Source organism: Hevea brasiliensis, chromosome 7, assembly GCF_030052815.1.
Source record: "Hevea brasiliensis isolate MT/VB/25A 57/8 chromosome 7, ASM3005281v1, whole genome shotgun sequence".
In the NCBI taxonomy this organism is placed as follows: Eukaryota; Viridiplantae; Streptophyta; class Magnoliopsida; order Malpighiales; family Euphorbiaceae; genus Hevea; species Hevea brasiliensis.
The window spans coordinates 8,736,807-8,756,865 of NC_079499.1; the positions used below are offsets into that span (position 1 = coordinate 8,736,807).

General features: G+C 31.3%; 1 protein-coding gene across 4 annotated transcripts; it reads right to left on the reverse strand.

The window, feature by feature from the left end:
* Positions 1-3,158: 3,158 nt before the first annotated feature.
* LOC110650733 (mediator of RNA polymerase II transcription subunit 19a) lies at positions 3,159-10,367 on the reverse strand. Of its 4 annotated transcripts, none has more exons than XM_021805850.2 (7): positions 9,907-10,367; positions 6,864-6,927; positions 5,635-5,924; positions 5,237-5,467; positions 4,869-4,928; positions 4,540-4,683; positions 3,159-3,570 (listed from the first exon to the last, which is right to left on the reverse strand). In XM_021805850.2, the coding sequence occupies exons 2-6, from the start codon at positions 6,892-6,894 to the stop codon at positions 4,633-4,635; spliced, it is 663 nt and encodes a 220-aa protein (XP_021661542.2). In that variant the 5' UTR covers positions 6,895-6,927; positions 9,907-10,367; the 3' UTR covers positions 3,159-3,570; positions 4,540-4,632. The 4 variants fall into 4 exon arrangements, with proteins under 4 accessions (XP_021661542.2, XP_021661543.2, XP_021661545.2 ...); XM_021805851.2 differs by having other exon boundaries at positions 3,159-3,565; positions 9,907-10,362; XM_021805853.2 differs by lacking the exon at positions 4,869-4,928 and having other exon boundaries at positions 9,907-10,364.
* Between the last annotated feature and the right edge of the window lie 9,692 nt (positions 10,368-20,059).

Consider the following 20,059-nt stretch of genomic DNA (forward strand, 5'->3'; position numbering starts at 1 on the left):
GTACAACAAAGGATTTTTATTCTTTATAAAGTCCCTCGGAACAATCCAATAACCTATACTTTCAAATGGTCTTTCACTCTTAAAATGTATGATCCATATCCAAAATTAGGGTACGTAATCGGTTGGTTCGGTTTTAAACCAAATCAAAATTAAAAAAATAAAAAACTGAATTCATGAACTTTAATTGGATTCGGTTAATTCAATTTTTTTTTAAATTAACTTAATTGATTTGAAAAATCGAAATTTTGGAAAATAAAATCGAATTGAACCGATCAACTAACAAATTGAATTAAAAAACCAAATTAAATTTATTAAATTCAATTTTTTATTAAAACCGATGAATGCTTACCCTTACATATTTATTCTAACTCTCTCGGATTTTATAGTTTCCAAAGAAATAACCTAGTGCACATATTTAAAATTTATGGTAAAAATCCAAAATCTTTATATTTTTCAAGCAAACACAAAAACAATTTACATTAATAGTAACCCTTGTCATAGGATGGAATTCACTTGCTATATATGTCAAAGAATACCTAGAATTTTAAGGGTAAAATAAGAGAGAGAAAGAAACTAGTTTGGGCTATTGCAACAATGATATCCAAAATGGGTTAGTTGAGAAGGTAATCAACATTACTTCATGAGGTCCCTTTAGGACTATTATTAGCACACAAGACCCTTAGAGAAAGAAGGTGAATTCATAATTATTATAAACCAAATAGGTGATAGGTACATATAAACTGAAACAAATGAAGAATTGGGGGTTCAATTGTGATGATTTCTTGATCGTTTATTCATCACTACTGCTAATAATAATGAAGTTCCTCTCTTCTTCACATGGGTTACAACTATTTATGCTTTTTTTATTTTGCTTTATGTGATGGCTAAGCTATTGATTCCATTTGTTGTTTGTCTTTACATGCCTCCATGAAGATTCACTAGATGGGTGTGCTTGCTGTGGAGGAAGCACTTCCTTAGATGAAATGTGTCGTCTACCCTATAAACAAATATCTTGGGCATAAGGAACTTTCGATTCTTTTCTTCAAAAAAGAACTTTCGATTATTGAAGGGTTCATTTATTGATTTTAGCACACAATATATTTTAAATCATAACTATTAAGGACAAAAATTTATGGGCATACCCAGGTGAATTTCGACTGCGGAATCTGTACAGTTGTGCAGCTTGCCAACTTGGGGTATAATGATATTGTTTAAATAAACCTATTATCTTTTTTGCCATTTGATTTTATTTTATTAAATTGAATAAAAAATTTAAAAAGAAAAAGAAGCATGAGATTTTTTATTTTACAAAGGTACTTTGACAGACTTTAACCTAATATTTGTCAAGTTTGTGTTATGCCATTGACCATTGAAATTAAGCCGTGTTAGGTAGGGCTGTGTATGATTTTTAGGAGAATTAAACTAAATCAAACCAAAAAATCATACCGAATCAACATGATTCATACTAAAATCGAAATTATTTCGATTAGATTCTAATTCTTCACTAAGAACTGAACTGAAATTAGAACTAAACCAAAATTAAATCAAACCAAAATCAAACCAAAACCAAAGTTGAAACTGAATTTATACATATATTTTTTTTATTTTTTATATGTATTATATACTTTCAGTATAATTATATATTTATATATGTATATATAATTATGAATTAAATACAATTTAATATTATATTTCATTTCTCTATATTTTTTTTAATAGTTTTAGTTATAAATATATTAAATTACCTTATAATTCTTAATTCAAAATATATTATTATAGTATATATATGTTAATTCTTAATTATATTTATATTTTATAATTAAATATTACATAATTAATAAATAGTTAAAATGTATATTATATGACTTATACTATTATATAATATAATAAATTTAATCTTAAATTATATATGTATCTTATAGTTAAATATTAAAGAATTTAAAAATAACTAAAAGTTATATTATATGATATATTATGTATTAATAACCAATTTAAAACTTAAATGCTAATTAAGCATGATTTTTTAAGAAAATAATTACATAAGATTTAAGGACTAGAACTAAATAAGAACCGAACTGAACCGAAACTAAAAAATCAAAAATCATATCGAATCAAAATCAAAATAATGAAAAATCGAACCAGAATCATACCAAAATTTTGATTCGATTCCATTTTCTAAATAGGCCTTAAATTGAATCAAAATCGCACGCCCCTAATACTAGGGCATGAGGATCAAGATCCACTTGCAAATCTTAGGCTATCTTTCTCATATTCGTGTAATTATTTTGCTTTACTCCTGAAGGAAATTACTTGCCTCCCACATGTTGTCAAGAATAACCCATTATTATGGTTACCATATTGGCATATTCTCACTCACATAGGCTCAAACCACAAGTGCCCTTCAGCATTGTAGTTTGAAAGGCAAAATTGCTCTTTAGTAAAAAAATATCATTGTTCAAAAAAGTTAATAGAAAAAAAAAATTATATATATATATATATATATATATATATATATATATATTCTAATGTTCTAATAATAATAACTTATTAAATTTAATTTTAAATTATTTTTTAATATTCCCTAACATATTTTAAAAACTTCTAACGGACTCTAAAGCTAGCCTTCACTTGGAGAGAATAGACACTCAAACTAGACATCCCTTGGACAGAATAGATCCCACCGTGGGGCTTTCCGATTCGTTTTAGGATAATTTGTTCTTACAAAGAACAAATTCTCATTTTCCAGCAGAACCATAGGTGTTACGACTATCATAAACCTGAGAAATTTTAAAATACAGCAGTTGTAAGTCACACAGTTTATCATGATAATTGATTATAATGGATCTATAGATCCTATTATAATCAACGTTCATTGTGTATTCATTATTCATACAATGATTACACTAAATAAATTCTCCATAAACTCACTCCCTTAAATCCGTCCCTTCTGGATTTTCCATATTTAAGTACATTCTTCTATCCAACTCTGTAATAAAAAAATACTCGATATAGATGAACAGAACAGCACAAAATTATCATTCTTCACCTCAAGAAATTTAATTACCAGTTATGATCTCCCAGTGTCCTAATAATTGCTTCTCTGTGCTGTACTTACACAAAAATTTGTAATGATCACCCCATAAAGTAGAACATTCAAGTGAGAGGACAAAAACCCAGGCCCTTTTTTGAGGAACTAGTTTATGTTGGCCATCGCCACAAAAATGAGGTAAGGAAGGAATTGATTTACAAAAATCCTATATCTCAGACCTGATCTTCCTACAATTCGACACTAGAGATTCTACTTGAAACTAATTATGGGGCTAGGCTTTGAGACCACCACTACTCTAAAAAGGACAAATGATTACAATAATGTATAAATGCCAAAATATCCAAGGCACCATAAAAACTGAGAAAAAAAGAAGAAAGGCTTAAAATTCAACCTATTACCAGCAAATATATAAATTGTTATGATACAAAGTTCATTTTCAGCTATTTTTACCCTGCATCCAAATTTTCCTGTGTCAAGCAAATTCACCATCTTCACATTTTTCAGTCAGTTCAGAACCTACTCTGCATAAAAAAAGAAAGGAAAAAAAAAATCAGAAGAGTCTCAATGCTGATAATAAACATTCATAAATGCCAATTTTGGTTAAGTTTAGTAAGAAGATAAAGGACGTTGATACAAACAAAAGCAACTTCCAGAACACAATCTTTTATATCATTGAATACCGGAGGTTATTTTGTTTGGATAACATAGAACTGAACATCAACCAATTTAGACAGTTCCCACAAGCCTTGAACCCAGTATATCTTTCGGATAATGCCTAAGGAAAGCAGCTCTTTTACAAATAAATAATAAAAGTTCACGACACGCAATGACAGAACAAAAAAATTTTAAGGAAATTAAAAAAAAAAAAAAAAAAGCAATTGTAGGTCCATTTACACTTGGTAACCTTGTGGTTTTAAAGGTGATAGGTGACACTTAATCTCCCAGAGGTTCCATTAAATTTAAGGGATTCCCACCAGAGTTTGAAAAGTTTATCTACATAATTTGGCAGCAAGATCTATCATTCTTCGTCCAAAGATCGCAAAAATATATATAGCTTTTAGGGATTGAATTTGAATGTTCAATTAAATTTAAAGGTAATAGTAACTAAATGTCACATTAACCTCAGTTTGGCGCATAAGAACATAAAGGGCGTAGTTTGAAGGATGCTAGTTTAGCCAATGCAATGTACACAAATAAAAACTCTATTCAAGTTTCATAACATCACACTCATTTAAAAAAAAAAAAAAAGGCTAAAATAATTCATCTTTTCTTTTTACCTAAAAAAACCTTTACAAATAAATGGCACAAAAGGAGGAGGCAACCTATGGCCACAAGGATGCTAAATAAAATTAGTTTCAAAAATATAGCAAGGCTATTGAGGAAAACAGAGATTATTTTGTTATTTTTCAGTAAGTTCACACATTTGATCCAAAATTATGAGGCAAATAAAAAGCAGAGTTGAAATTATAAAGAGCAAGTTCGGTGTTTACCTCATACAATTTGACTACTTTAAGTGAAAATCCCTTCCAAATTCTCAACAACAACCACTCAAAGAACAAATGGACACTATTATGTCAAAGGCTTCAGCCAGCCACCTTTATGGCACCAATCTCATCAATTTTTGAGCTCTTATGCTGCAGAAAAATTAAAAATAAGAAACAGAAATGAAAAATTAAAAATAAGAAATAGGCGTGAGGGCTTGTTATGTTTAGAGGAACAGATACCAATGAATGAAAGGTGTCATAAACTCATAATAACAAAAATCACAGGAACTGAAACTGAACATGCAGTACCCAAAAATCAAATTAATCTATATTACCTTACTTTTTTTGTGCTTGTGAACGTCATTAATATCTTCATCTCCATCATGCTTTCTTTTCTGAAATCATAAGAGGTATATATTGGCAATGCATTGAAATTCAATTACATTTAAAAGAAATGGGAAAACACATCGCTCATTAAAATAGCACTGCAAAAATACATCAACAGCAGTCCATTTCCAATAGCCAACATAAATTGCCCCATTTAAAGTTTGAGAGGAAATAAGAGTTCTTGCATAAATTAGTTCACCAGTTCACTATTTATGTCATACAAGGTCAAATTGGAGTCCAAAAATTTTTTTCCTTTCCGATTTACCACAAATTTTAAAATGTGTTCAAGCAGTACAAGAAAGCAATAACTTCTAACCTTTTCATGATGTTTCTTAGAGTGATCACCACCAGAATCATGATGTCCACTCCTATCCTTCTTCTCCTTGTCTTTATCTTTACTCCGATCTTTATCTTTATGACGGTGCTTGTGCTTCTTATGCTCTTTATCCTTCTCCTTATCTTTATCTTTGTGCTTTTTATGCTTCCTCTCTTTGTCTTTGGACTCACTTTTTGATTTCGCTGCAATTGTAGGAGTCCCCTTCTCTGCCTAAACAAGGTGATGAGGAAAAAAAAATCACCAAAAACAAAAATTCACAATCTCAACAACAGTGATTAAAAAAAAAAAGCCATGCAGCTTGGATAATTGTCCGGAGCAAAAAAACACAATTAGCACGACAGAGAAAAAGAAAAATTTCAAGGCGATATATTTCTTACATGAGGCAAATCTATAGAAGTGGTTTCCTTAAATTGGAAGGCCTCTCTGAGCACATCTAGGTCAAATGACTGTATGCGTGTATTGCTATCTCTGGAATAGGGAATATTCTGGATAAGCTGATCCAATTGCATGCCTTCTCCTTTTCTGATTTCAGTGTCTCCCACAACATTGTGAAGATAATGTGTGTCAGAAATTGACAAAGGTAGTGATCGCTTGCAGAAGAACTCATGGTGAGGCAACAACTTGTAATGACTTATAAGATCAACAGCACCAGTCAGCTCTCTTGGTCCTAAAGTTTCAAAATGGACAGCATCAGTATAAGCAACAAAAGATGAGGAAAACATCATTTTTACCCTCAACCTCAAGGGTTGGCACATGTATATTTTATTTTTACCCTCTTTCTTATTTCACCATTCCCCTCTTTTAATTGTCCGAAGAAAAGTAAAGGAAACAGATTGTTTGGATAATAACAACGACAATTTTATTGTTGTGCATGTTAATAAAATGATTATAATATCCAACCTGTACAGAGTATCAATTTTCAGTAATTGTTCGGTGTACAAATGACTTTGCCATAAAAGATAAAGGGGGAATCTGTGAGTGTGGGTGCAGGGTGGATGTGTGGAAGGGACACTGGGAGGGGAGTTATAAAGCCAATTACATACCCAATAACTGAATTTAATCATATATAACAAATGTGCCCAAAGATGATGAAGAGAAGGCATTTTAATAAGCTAACTAAGGGTAAAACCTACGGATCACTCAAGATAGCAAGAGAATCTCAGCAATAAATTCCAAATCTCTTTTGCTCTTAAAGACAAGTGTACTTCAATAAAGGTTATAATTCTAATTCTAGTTTTTTAGTTTGGAAAACATGTGCAAATGCAAAATTCCTTCCCATACGAACATATAGTTTTGGGTAAAACACAACACCTCTAGGGTCAGGTATAAACACAAAAACCACCCACTTCCTGTTTAAATTACAGCTTTTGTACAGAAGATATAAGGTTTTAATATGGCAATACGATGGATGATGGAACTGTATATCAAATTTATACATTAGATTAAAACATGTAAATGTGCAAAAGAGAACAATCCACTTGTGGAGCTTTTTCTATGCATAAAAATGGATAATGATACAACTACCAGATCTAAGGTCCATCAATTTAGCGGAATAAGGAGACCAAATGGTGCAACAAACAAAAATCTTTAAAAAATGAGTTCTTACCTCTTTCAAACTTCTTGATTTCAAGATCCATGGATCAGTGTTTCATGTGAAGGTGAACCATTAACTGCAATTAAGTTACACAAGGAAGAAAACTCCATTACCATCAAATATCAACAAATTAAATTCCAAGAAATAAACAAAGCAAGCAAGAAAGCAATTCACCAAGTTCTGCTTAAGTTAGGCAGTTAGGCCTATATAAAGAGATACAACCATACCAAATGCATAGCAAAAGACACTCACGATTGGCCCATTCTAATGTTTTATACAGGATTATTATGTTTACATGTTCACATTTACAGATTTACCACTGAATTCGAGTTCAATATTATCATGCCAAACCAAAAAGCAGCATACTGTTGTTACAAAAGATTGATTTCATCAATATGGGAATTCAATTGATTTTCTATGCTAATCACTTATTTTTTTGGGCATACGATAGAATGACATGCAACAAAAGTGGTGATAAACTGATACTTAAAAACGTTTTAAATAACCCAGTCCCCCATTACCCCATCCTGCCATCCATGACATTTAATGTTTAAAGATCTTCAATACCATTCTGCATTGCTGACAAAATTGAACACACCCATCAAAGATTATATTAGGGTTCATGCTCTTGCTACTTTGTTCACAATTATGCTTCAGCACAATGCAGCAAAGTGTACAACAAATTCATCGTTTCACATCTCATTATTCATTTATAGGTATTCTAATAAACATATATACCCAAAAGAGGAACCCATAATTCAACAGTTCAGGCCACATAGCAGCCCATAATTCAACAGTTCAGGCCACATAGCAGCATGAAATTCACATTTAATCTTGCCAATAAATGGACAGGTATTAAACTCCAAATGAAGAAGAAGAAGAAGGAGAAAACAAATTATAAGAGTCCTGAAGGGGTTGAGAGAGATCTGCTTTTGGTTTCCAAGCAAGACAAAAGGATACAAAAGATATCGACAATGACATAGTTTGATTAAAAAGTTGGATGCAAAAGATCTCTATGCTAGTGTAGTAAAAAACGCAAAAAGCCTCGCTAAAGTGCAAAAGTGCAAAAAGCCTCGCTAAAGCACAAAAGAGCAGCGACAAATAAGAACCGTTTTTACATATGCTAAGCTTTTTGCACTTAAAGCACAAATAAAAGCGCAAAGAGCCTCAACTTTAAGGCCTATGTTGGAAGATACTGAAACTGATTTAGATGAAGATTTTGATAGAAATGGATCTTATTTTGGAGATGAGGAAAAAAGTATTGAGAACTTTAATGGGAAATTTAGTGAAGACCTCTAGGTTATGACTATGAATTTGTATGCTAAAAACTTTTGGATGTTTGATGATTTCTTAAGGGTTTGAATTTTATATAGAGTATTGTATTTTCTTTGCCTATTATATTATTAGTTCATTTTTTTTTTAATAATTTTGTGCATCCTTCAATGAAGCAAGGGCATTTTTTGCACTTTGTGCTTTAAGCGATGGGTGATGCATCGCTTTGAGTGCGCCTTATGCTTTTAACTACCTTGCTCTATGCTAGGATGTTATGCCGCCACTCGGACTCGAATCGAGATGCTCTAACATTGCTTCCTAAGAGCAGCGTGTCTACCAATTTCACCATAGCGGCTTGCTCGAAATCATGATAATAAATTATTATTTAATCATTGAGTTTAAAGGAATCAATGTAATGCAATATTTTTTAGGAAACAATACAAATCCTATATCTATCTATATAAAGAAGAAATCACGTAATGAAGGGGATTCTTATTTGTACAAATGGTACTTTGAACTTGGAACAAGCATGAAAAAATTAACAATATTTCTTCAACTTTTGAGTTGTACTCGTGCTAATCACTCCAAAACACTTAAGACCATATTCTGAAACCCATGAGTCACTAGTCAACCATGTCTCAATTTTTCACCTAAAAATCTACCACCACCACGACAATATTCTAATTCAATGTCAGCAACCTTTAAAATTTGTTCAGTTCATGGAAAAGAATGGGAATATAATAGCTATTCTCAAATTTAGGCCATGTTTGGTACACCACAATCTACAGTGTAATGAAGTAAGAATTACATTACTTGTTTATCTACTGTGTTTGATTAAGTAAATTCTTTTTTATTATAATGTATTGGTATTACTCTTACATTCCCTATTACCTATGTTGATGCAATTCTCATCACACAATAAAACTGATGTAATTGTGATTACGATAAAACCACTTTTCCATCGCGATTTTTTTTGGGCAACTTCTATGAAGGTTTTCTCTGCCATTTACCTATCACAATTTTTTTCCTCTCCTCTAAATCTGCAAGTTCACTCTTATGGATTCCATAACTACTATAAATTTGATTACCTTTCGTAAATATGTGTAAACAAACATGACAATGGAATAGTCATTACATAGTATTTTTGTAACTTCCAAACAAGGCAATGTAATGCTTAATACATATACTTGCATTTTTTACAAATTTGATTTCATTAAATAACCCGTTAACATTTCCTTACCATTACCAAAAGTAGCCATGGTTCAAATTTTAAATGTGATATTACCAACAACGGTTTTAGTTGAATTTTGTACATTCCTCGCATTACCAATGAACAGAAATTTCGTGGTGTAAATCAGGTGATAAAATTGCTAAGCTATAACCTATATTCTTACTATCCTGTGGCCCTTTATGGCTTTAGTTACTGAATTAGGGCACTACGTTGCTATTTGACAACTAAAAGCCAAAATTGGATGTGATTATCATCAATTATCCCTCAAAAATGCGAAAAATGTCTTTTTTTAGGATACTTTCCCCCATCCTTCTCATATCCTCCCTATAATTCGTGTCAGCTCATAGTTACCAAATCCAGAAAGTTAAAAAAAGGGGGCACACAGCATTGGACCATGTTCTTTTATTCTCCTTTCCCCCTTTATTTTTAATAATCAAACAAATAACAACATTAATGTTAACAAAAAGGAGGAACATTTGCTACAGAAGACACCTACTAAATTCTCACAAAACATCAGGTCAAACATCAAAGCTTAAGCAAAAATAAGCATACCTTTGACATGGATACCAGAATTCTTCCTCTTGAAAGATCAAGGGGGGCAAACTGGTAAATTAAAATCCCAAATCCCCTTTTTCTTCTCCTTCTTCTCCTCCACAAGGACCACAACTCTATACTCTATATACAACCCAACAAATTCAATCGAGCAGCAAACACAGCTTCGAATCGCTAAATTGACGGCAAGAAAGAGAGAATTCGAGCAGTGAATTCAAATGGTGCAATGTTGGATTCGGGAAGTGTGGTCCTTTGAGGTGAAAAATTGATGAAATTGGACGAAGAGTGAAGAGTAAGAGATCAAAGAAGAGTGGAGAAGTGGAATAATTTGAATAGTGAAGGAGTAAAAAAGAAGAGGAACGGTTGCACTAGGGTTTGGGAAGGGGCGGAGAGCAAATGAGGAGAGGACTAAGTTTTTTTCAGGATTTGGTATTTCTCCTCCCGTTTCTTTCCTTTGCTCATTATTTTATTATTATTATTATTATTATTATTATTATTATTATGTTGTGGTGTGTGATTCCACGCTCAGCAGCTCTTCTCATATCCTAATTATTTTTCACAACTTTGATTCTTGCACAGTATCATCACACTCCAGTTAATTCAAACATCAAACATAATTAATATTGATTAATTTTTCATTTAATTTAATTAATTTTAATTTAAGCTTTTCAAGTAAATCTATTATAATAATAAATCTATTATAATAATAATAACAATATCGTAGCCGAACCTGATTTGATATTGAAAGTCTATTGTTTACCTGATAAATATGGGTTTAAATCTTTATAGGGATTATTTTCGGGGAAAAAAAAGAAAAAAAATATATATATATATATATATATATAGAGAGAGAGAGAGAGAGAGGGGTGGTTAGGTTTGGATCAAATTTATAAATGGTTCACATCAATGATTTTGGGTCTGAATTGGGGTTTGAACCAATTACTTGGGCTGATTAGAGGCCATCTCTTTGAAAAATTGGAGCATAATTGTAATCAACGGTTTTAAATGTCGGTTCGACTCATTCAAATCAATTTTTTTTTTAATTATGTGGTAGCTTCACTTGGACAAATTTGGGGCTGAATCAAAATCAAAATAGTTAAAAATCAAAATTGGAAATGTTAATGAATAAGATCAAAATTGAATTAGAATAGACTTAAAATGGACTAAAATCAGACTGGTCTAATTCTATTCCAATTCAATCCATCTCAAGCAACTATGAATTTCAGTTGAAACTGAACCGGTGGCCAAGCCTGAGCATATAGAATGTTATTATTATGGTTTCAATTAAGTATATAGCACTCTTTTCGTTTACAAGCATATTTATTATAAAAAAAAATAAAAATAATATTTATTTACTATTTTATATATATAGATATATATAATTAGTCATTTTATTCAGATATTATGTGAATTAATTTTTATTTTATTTTAATAATATAATTTAATACTTATTTTTTATATTTTACATCTTTAAAATCATGCTAAAATTTTATTAATATTAAAATTTTTAATTAATTAGACTAAATATAATTTAATTTATATTAAATTTTGAATAATTATATGATTATTAAAATTAAATTAAATTTTTTTATTTCTTAAATAATTATTAATTTTTTTTAAATACTTCTTTATAAAAATGTAACGAAATAATTTCTTAAAAATTAATATAACTTTTTATTTGATAAATTTATAAATTAATTTTAAATTTTGAAATAAGTGGATAAATTGATTATTAAATTATTTTTATTTTTTTAAAATTATAGTAAGTTAACGAAATAATTTCTTAAAAATTAATATAACTTTTTATTTGATAAATTTATGAATTAATTTTAAATTTTGAAATAAGTGGATAAATTGATTATTAAATTATTTTTATTTTTTTAAAATTATAGTAAGTTAAATATTTTATATAGCTATCAATATTAAATTAAATTTTTATTTCTTCAATTATTTTAATTAATTTTTTCTAAATAATTTTTTATAAGAATGTAACAAGATAATATCTTATATTTTTAATTGCAATTAATATAACTTTATAGTTTGTAAATACTATAAAGTTATATACCATTTAATTTTAAATTGATAAGTTGATTAATAAAATATTTTTATTATTTTTTAAATTATATTAAGTCAAATATTTTAATTTTCATTTCTTAAATGATTATTAATTATTTTATTTTATATATTTTTTATAAGAATATAATATTTTATATTTTTAATAACAAATAATATAATTTTGTATTTGACAAATAATATAAAAATATGTATCATTTAATTTTAAATTAATTTTAAAATAAATGAATTTTTTTTCCCAAAAGATAGATGATTCATAATATATCCATCTATTCATGTATACAAAATAGGCCATTTTTTTTATAAGTATTGTCATGTGGACAGATTTTTCATTAGTGTTACTATGTGTCACTCAACATATAAAATTTATTATGATTTATAATTATATTAATTATTATCTTTTATGCTAAATAATTAATATTTTTTTATTTAATTATATTTTTATTTTCCTTTTAAATATTTTTATCATTATCATTATTATCTTAATTTTCATGGTTAAACGATTTTCTTCTTTAACAAGATTGTAAAATCTCAAAACTTTCACAATCAAATCTATTTTTTTTTTTTTTATAATAAATGGGATTTCATTAAAGCAAAAGAAGAGATACAAATTCAGGAGGAGAAAGAGTCCACTCCATAGCATTCGGAAAGGAACGAGTAGCTTGAGCAAGGGCATGAGCCACCCCGTTCGCCGAACAGAAAACATGAGAAAACAGAATCTCACAACTAATCTCATTAATAAGAGATCTACAATCAGAAACAATACCACCCATCATAGAGAAATTTTCCACATTCATGGAATTGAGAACATTAACAACCTGCAAATTATCAGATTCCACAATAACGTTTTGCCAATTGTTGTCCTTTATCCACTCAAAGCTTCAGTACTCCCATAATTTCAGCAATTGTAGGTGAGAATAATCCTACCATGCGCGAAATCTTACAAGCCACAAAGCGCCCATTTCATTACGCATCACCATTCCGATTCTGTCCATCCGAATTGACATTGGCGTGATATCAACATTGAGCTTCACCCGCTTAGGGCCTGGCTTTTTCCATTCCCGTGGTGTAGGCAAATCTGCGATCGGTGGAATAGCGGCCGTATACTAACGAGCATCGTCCCATTCTCGTTTGAGACGAAGGCCTCTCAATCTGCAGGAGTTAGCGGCAGTCGAGCGATTTCCAAACCACCGAATTGCGTTCCTCCCATATAGACCAACATAGGTACGCCAAAGTTGCAGTCATTTGATTGAAGAGAGCTAAAGCTCGCATTAACGATCTTGAAAGGAATGGGTTGAAGGAGAAAACCAACCAAGATGAGAGGCAAGCCAAACATGCCTTGCAAAGGAGCATTCAACTAAAACATGCTTTCTGATTCACAATCAACATTACATAATGGACAAACCTCGTGGTCGGAACATGCCGAGAACAAAGTCTTGATCTGGTCAGAGAACCGGATCTGACGCCAAAGAAAGTTTCGATTTTTGGTGCACTTGGGATAGACCAAAGCTTCTTCGAATTTTTATTGCCAACGGTGTGTCGATTCTCGAGTTCAGAATTTGTAAGCACCGCTAATCAATAATCGCTCTCTTATCATGTTTCCAAAATTGCAAGTCAATGCTAGAGCTCCTTCTTAAAGGGATTGACAGAATAAGTTTTCGATCCCTTTCATTAAACACACGATTCACCAAATCAATGTTCCAAGCACCATCAGTGATCAAATCCGAAACCATATAGACCCCAAAATTAAAGTCAAAGGTTGTAGTAACCATAGGGAAGGCAACATCTGGCAGCCAACTATCTAGCCAGATAGCAATATCATTGCCATCCCCAACACGCCATAGAAGACCATCACGAATTAAACTTTGAGATTCTCTAATGCTTCTCCAAACATAGCTGGGATTATTCCCAATAGGAGCCTCTAAGAAAGAAACATTAGGATAATATTTAGCTTTAAGTATTCGGCTAGCCAAAGAATTAGAGTTCATATACAAGTGCCACCCATCCTACCAAGCATAGCGATATTAAATTGTCTGATCTTCTTGAAACTTAAACCGCCAAAATGTTTATGGCAAGCAAGGCGATCCCAACCCAACCAATGTAAACTTCTACTTCCATCAACCTTTGTCCCCCACCAAAATCTTGCCATAATTTGTTGCAAATCATCACATATACCTTTTGGGAGAAGGAAAAGGTTCATGACATAGTTTGGCAGAGATTGTAAGACCGTCTTTACAAGAATTTCCTTGCCAGCTCTAGACAAGGCTTTGTTCTTCCAAGAGTTGATGCGCCTCCAGAATTTGTCTTTCACAAATTGGAAGACTTCCTGTTTGTTTCGACCAATTGCTGTGGGAAGACCCAAATAAGAGCCCAGATTATCTTGTTCACAGACCTGCAAGATATTGCAAATATTCTGGCGAGTTTCATCATGCACATTAGCACTAAAACAAATCAGAGATTTGTCAAAATTTATAAGCTGGCCTGCTGCAATGGCATAAACATGAAGCACCTCTCTCAAGGCTAAAGCTTGTTCCTGAGTTGCCTTAAAAAAGAAAAGGCTGTCGTCTGCAAAAAATAAGTGTGATACAACCGGGGCCCCTCCACAAACAGCTACACCATTCAGACGACCAATAGCAACTCTGTTGTGAATTAACCGAGACAAACCTTCCATACAAAGGATAAAAAGATAAGGTGAGAGGGGATCTCCTTGCCGCAATCCCCTTCCCGGCAAAATAGCATCCGTAAGCATCCCTTGATGAAGAACCTTAAAAGAGACAGAAGAAACGCAGAGATATAAGAACTCTACAAAATTTGTGTCAAAGCCAAGCTTCATCAACATAGCCGTCAGAAATTTCCATTCCAATCTGTCGAAGGCCTTGCTAACATCAATTTTTAAAGCTGCATAACCATCTCGTCCACGCCTTTTACCTCTCATGTAGTGTAAAGTTTCATAAGCAACTACAGAATTTTCCTGGATATTTCTACCAGGTACGAAGGCACACTGAGAGGGTGAAATGATAGAAGGAAGAACTACCTTAAGCCGATTAGCAATCATCTTGGAGATTATTTTATAGAGAACTTTGCAAAGGGCTATGGGGCGTAGATCCGACATACGTTCTGCGTGCTCCTTCTTAGGGATTAGGACAATAGCCGTATCATTCAGCTCGCTAGGAAATTCTCTATCTCTGATACAAGAGATGCAAAAATTAGATACCTGATCCCCAATGATAGTCCAATACTTCTGATAAAAACCGGGGTTGAAACCATCCAACCCAGGAGACTTATCGGCTTGGATATCAAAACCTCACTGACTTCATCTACGGTGTACGGCTTCATCAAATCAACATTCTGGTCATCTGTGACTAGAGCCGGCACAAGATCAATAATATCATTAGACGAACCAGCATTAGAAGTGAAAATATTTTTGAAATAATCCGTAATCATTGCTTCCAACCCTGTCGACCAATCACACCAGTTCCCATTATCGTCCTTCAAGCGATCAATTCATTTTTTTCCTTTGTCGATAGTAGCTGCGATGAAAAAATTTTGTATTTTGATCGCCCTCCTTCAACCAAAATTCCTTTGCTCTCTGACGCCAATAAGATTCTTTCCTGCGAAGAAGATCTAGAAATTTGCTTTTGGCCATCCTAAAGCTTTCTCGACTATGAGCATCTCTCTTACCCCTTAAGAGACTCATTACCCGCTTACAATCGTCAATCTCCTGCTTATAAAGTTTCCGCAGATTATCTCCCCACTCACCCAAACGAACACTGCAAAATTGTAACTTCTCCAAAACCGAACCCAGGGAAGGATCCGACCAGATTTCCTCAACAATTTCGCGACAACCACTCTCCGCGCCCCAAGTATTCTCAAAACGAAATAAACGAGGGGAATGGCGAGGCAAGAAAATACGAACCTGTAATAAGATGGGCAAATGATCAGATGAGCTGTAGTCCAGAATGACTTTAGACCAGTAAATCGCCGCTTCCAATCATCATTGGCCAAAAAACGGTCAAGCTTGGCTTCCACCCAATCATCATCATCTCTTGCATTATCCCAAGTATATTTGTATCCATTCATGTTGACATCAGAAAGCCCAGCTTGAAGTACTGCATCTCTAAAGTCTTGAACCAAATAAGTAGGATAAAAATTACCACCCCTTTTTTCATCTTGGGTCAAAATGGCATTGAAGTCCCCACAACAAACCCAAGGGTAAGAGTATTGACTAGCTAATTCCCTCAAGAGAGCCCAAGAAGCTCTCCTTTCATTCCTATTGGGCCTGCCATAGAAGCCCGTAATCCTCCATTCACCCAACATAGCAATTTCTACTAACACATCTATATGCCAAAACGAGGAACTAAGTAAAGAAACAGTTTGAACAGATTTCCATAATAAAGCCAGGCCACCTCTATGGCCCACATTATCAACAGCCACACAACCATCATAACCCAAATTGTTTTTTATTTCATCAATTTTTAAAGAAGAAGAAATTGTTTCAACAAGAAAAATAAAATGAGGCCTCTTTTCCCTAATTATTTCCTGTAGGGTCTCCAACGCGCATGGGTTGCCCAGCCCACGGCAGTTCCAGCTTAAACAACTCATTGGGTTCGGCGGGTCCTCTCCTGGAGGCCCACCGTGTCCATTTTTGGATCCAAGAAGTATTGAGGTCCACATTTGATTGCTTGCCCAAGCTCATCCTTCTTTTTTTTGTATCATTAATTGTAATTCCCTCCTGTCCAATTTCACCAGGAATTAGATCATTAGAGTTTAAGTCTCCTTGACCCACGTCTCCATCCTTGTTATCCTCCCCATTATCCCCTAATTTCACGCCTCCATCATCTCCTGATTTGACGCCCCCATTATCTCCTGAATCCACATCCTGATTCATGGGATGTCCAATTCCGGAGGAGTTTCCATCTTCGTTTCGTCTCCACCAACCTCCACCTTCCCTACCGTGAAACGTTCCATCATCATCCCGGAGCCACCGTGCACCTATGATGGATTGTTGTGAACGCGGTCCTGCACGCATTTCTGGACCAAAACGGCGAACCGGTTTCCCTTCTAGATGTAACAAGCTAGGACAAAATTTCTCTCCATGGCCAAGGATACCACAGATGTAGCAGAAGTTAGGTAACTTCTCATAGCGGAATTCCACCTTAAACCATTCTCCCCCCTTTTTGCGAAGATGGTAATCTGTCCACAATGGATTTCTGACATCCAACTTCACCCGCACTCTTGCATAAGATTTCCAGGAACTAGAGAAATTCTTGACCTTGGTGAAATTGTTTTCATCACGCTCCAAGCATTCTCCCATCGCATTGCCCAATCGTTCCACTACATGATCTGAGTTGAACCCTGGTTTCAAACCATGAATCTGTACCCAAATACGCATAAAAAGCAGAGGAACATCTCTAGGATCGTCATAGCCATCAACTTTATCAATGAGGAGTAAATGGCTATTAAACGTCCAGGGCCCCATATCCAGCACTCTATCACGATCAACAGCATGGTAAAACTTAAACAAAAACAGACCTTCAGCAATTTCCTTGGCACTCATCCACTCGAGGCCTCCATAATGATGCCATGGTGCATTTCATAAGCTGAAACGTATTGAATTTGTCGGTAAGAAATCGCCCCACAAGGCATAGCGAAAAATCTTCCTCCACAGCCGCAACCTCATTCTCCTCAAATTCAATACCCTCGACAATCAAATCTATTATTTAAAAATTTATTATACTACTTTTTAGTTTATTAAAAATAACAATAATTTTTTTTAATACTCATATCTCTCATAATATACATTCTTTATCATGAAATTTTTAATCATATTTCATTGAACTAATTTTAAAAAATTAATAATTTAACTTAAATTAAAATAATTAAATACAATTGAACTTAAGATTTTGAGATTTATTAATTATTATAATCGGTCAAAATATTATTCATTTGAAAATGATTGATATCTAATTAATAAGAATATATATATATATATATATATATATATATATATATATATATATATATATATATATATTAAAATTAATAAAATAATTTAAGCTTATATTTATAAAAAGCAAAATCTATGTATATCTATCTATTTTTTATATATATATAAATCCAGTAAAGTTTTCATTAAAGGCCGTCATATGGTGTTTCATAAAAAGAGCTTGGTTTGCTAATTATGAATTTTGTTTTTTTATTTAAATATTATTATATTAATATTTTAATTTTTCTTTAATCAATTATATTATATTTATTATTAAAAATAAAATAATAAATTATTGATTTGTAACTTATAGACCAACCATTCAACGGCCAAACTTTGAATGCCAAATTTAGCAATGTAATTTTTTTAATTAAATTTATTTAATGAATGAATTAAATTTATTTTGAGCTGTTCTTTATCATCTTGGCTCTAAATTGAAATATAAATTATTTTGCGTAATTTGAGAACCACAAAACTTTCTTTTATAATCTAATATTTTTTAAATTATTCTTTAATTTATTTTATTTTACATTATTTCTATATAAATTTTATTTATTGATTTCGATTCTCAAAATTTGTTTACATTTTCGCTTATTGCTAATTCTCTTTAATATTAAAAAGAGATCTTTGAATCTAAAATTAAAAAAATTAAGTAACACCCATTACAAAAAAGACCAATAATAGTAAGGCAAATGTTAAATGTACATGAAGATAAACTTCTAAAATTTATTTTACATATGTTTCTTTTTGTCTTTATTTTTTTAGTTGTTTTTGTTATTTATTTACTGATTATCATGATAACAATTTTATATATTTTAAATATTTTTTATTTATTAAATTTATGAGTGATGATATATTTTAATTATATATGTCAATTAATTCATTTTTTCATAAAAAAATACTATAAAAAAAAATAATAAAAATGTAATTTTATTGGAAAAATTAAATTAAATATTTGAAGATTAAAAATAAAACATTTAAGTGAGAGAATTATTCATGCTATAAATTTTAATAATCAAATTATTTAAAAAAATATTAGAGATAATTTTAATAAAAATAAAATATTACAATTTAAATTAAATTTAAAAATAAATTTTTATTAAGTAGCACAAACATTTAGCTGGTTCATTAATAAAATGCGCATGAAGCCTAGTACAGGAAAGACTTAGGGCCTGTTTGGATTAACCGTTGAATACAACTTATAACTGTTAGTTGATAGCTGTTATTGTTAACTGAGAGCTGATAACTGATAGCTGATGATAGTTGTTTTATATTAAGTGTTTGGTAAAATTATATTTAGCTGTTGCTGTTAATATGTGAAATGACTAATAAGGGTATATATCATATAATCTATTTTATTATTTAAATAAATATAAAATTATAAATTTATTACATTATATTATTTATTTTATTATTAAATTAAATATATAATTATTAAATTAATATATTATATTATTTAAATAATATATATAATTATTAATCTTTTATATTATATCATTTATTTTATTATTGAAATAAAAAAATAATTATTTTTTAAGATAATTAAATAATTGTAAAAATATAGATAAAACAATAAAATAATTATTATTGTTAATAGAAAAATTTATAATTAATTTTAAGTTTTTGGATATAAATAAATATTTTATATTTTATGTTATTAATAAAAAATATTTTTACAAAGTTGAAATTAAAATATTAAAATTATAAATAAAAAAATAAAAATATTAATAATATTAATTTTTAAGTTAAATAAAAAAGGATAATATGGTCAAAATAAAAAATAAAATCAGATCAACTATCAGTTGATGAGAAAAAGCTCTAAAAATAGAGCTGATACAAACTGCAGCTGATGGGTATCATTTCAGTTGCCTATCAACTATCAGCTCTATTTTTTTAAACTTATAAAACACCATAATTTATCTATTTAAGTGTCTATCAATTATCAACTACACCCAAAAGGTAAATCAAATAACCCTTAAAGCCATAATACAGATTAAAGAGAACAAGCCCATTGTCTAAAGATGGAGGAAGCGCCACACCAAAGGAACCTACAGCTTCGCCGAATCCCCTCCACCAGGCGAGTGAAGAGCCTAT

Coding starts and splice junctions, on each gene's coding strand:
- LOC110650733 (XM_021805850.2), bottom strand. CDS start 6,894: ATGGATCTTGAAATCAAGAAGTTTGAAAGAG. Junction 4,929..5,236: donor CTAAGAAACATCATGAAAAG/GTTAGAAGTTAT, acceptor TTATGATTTCAG/AAAAGAAAGCATGATGGAGA. Junction 4,684..4,868: donor ACAAGCACAAAAAAAGTAAG/GTAATATAGATT, acceptor ATTTTTCTGCAG/CATAAGAGCTCAAAAATTGA.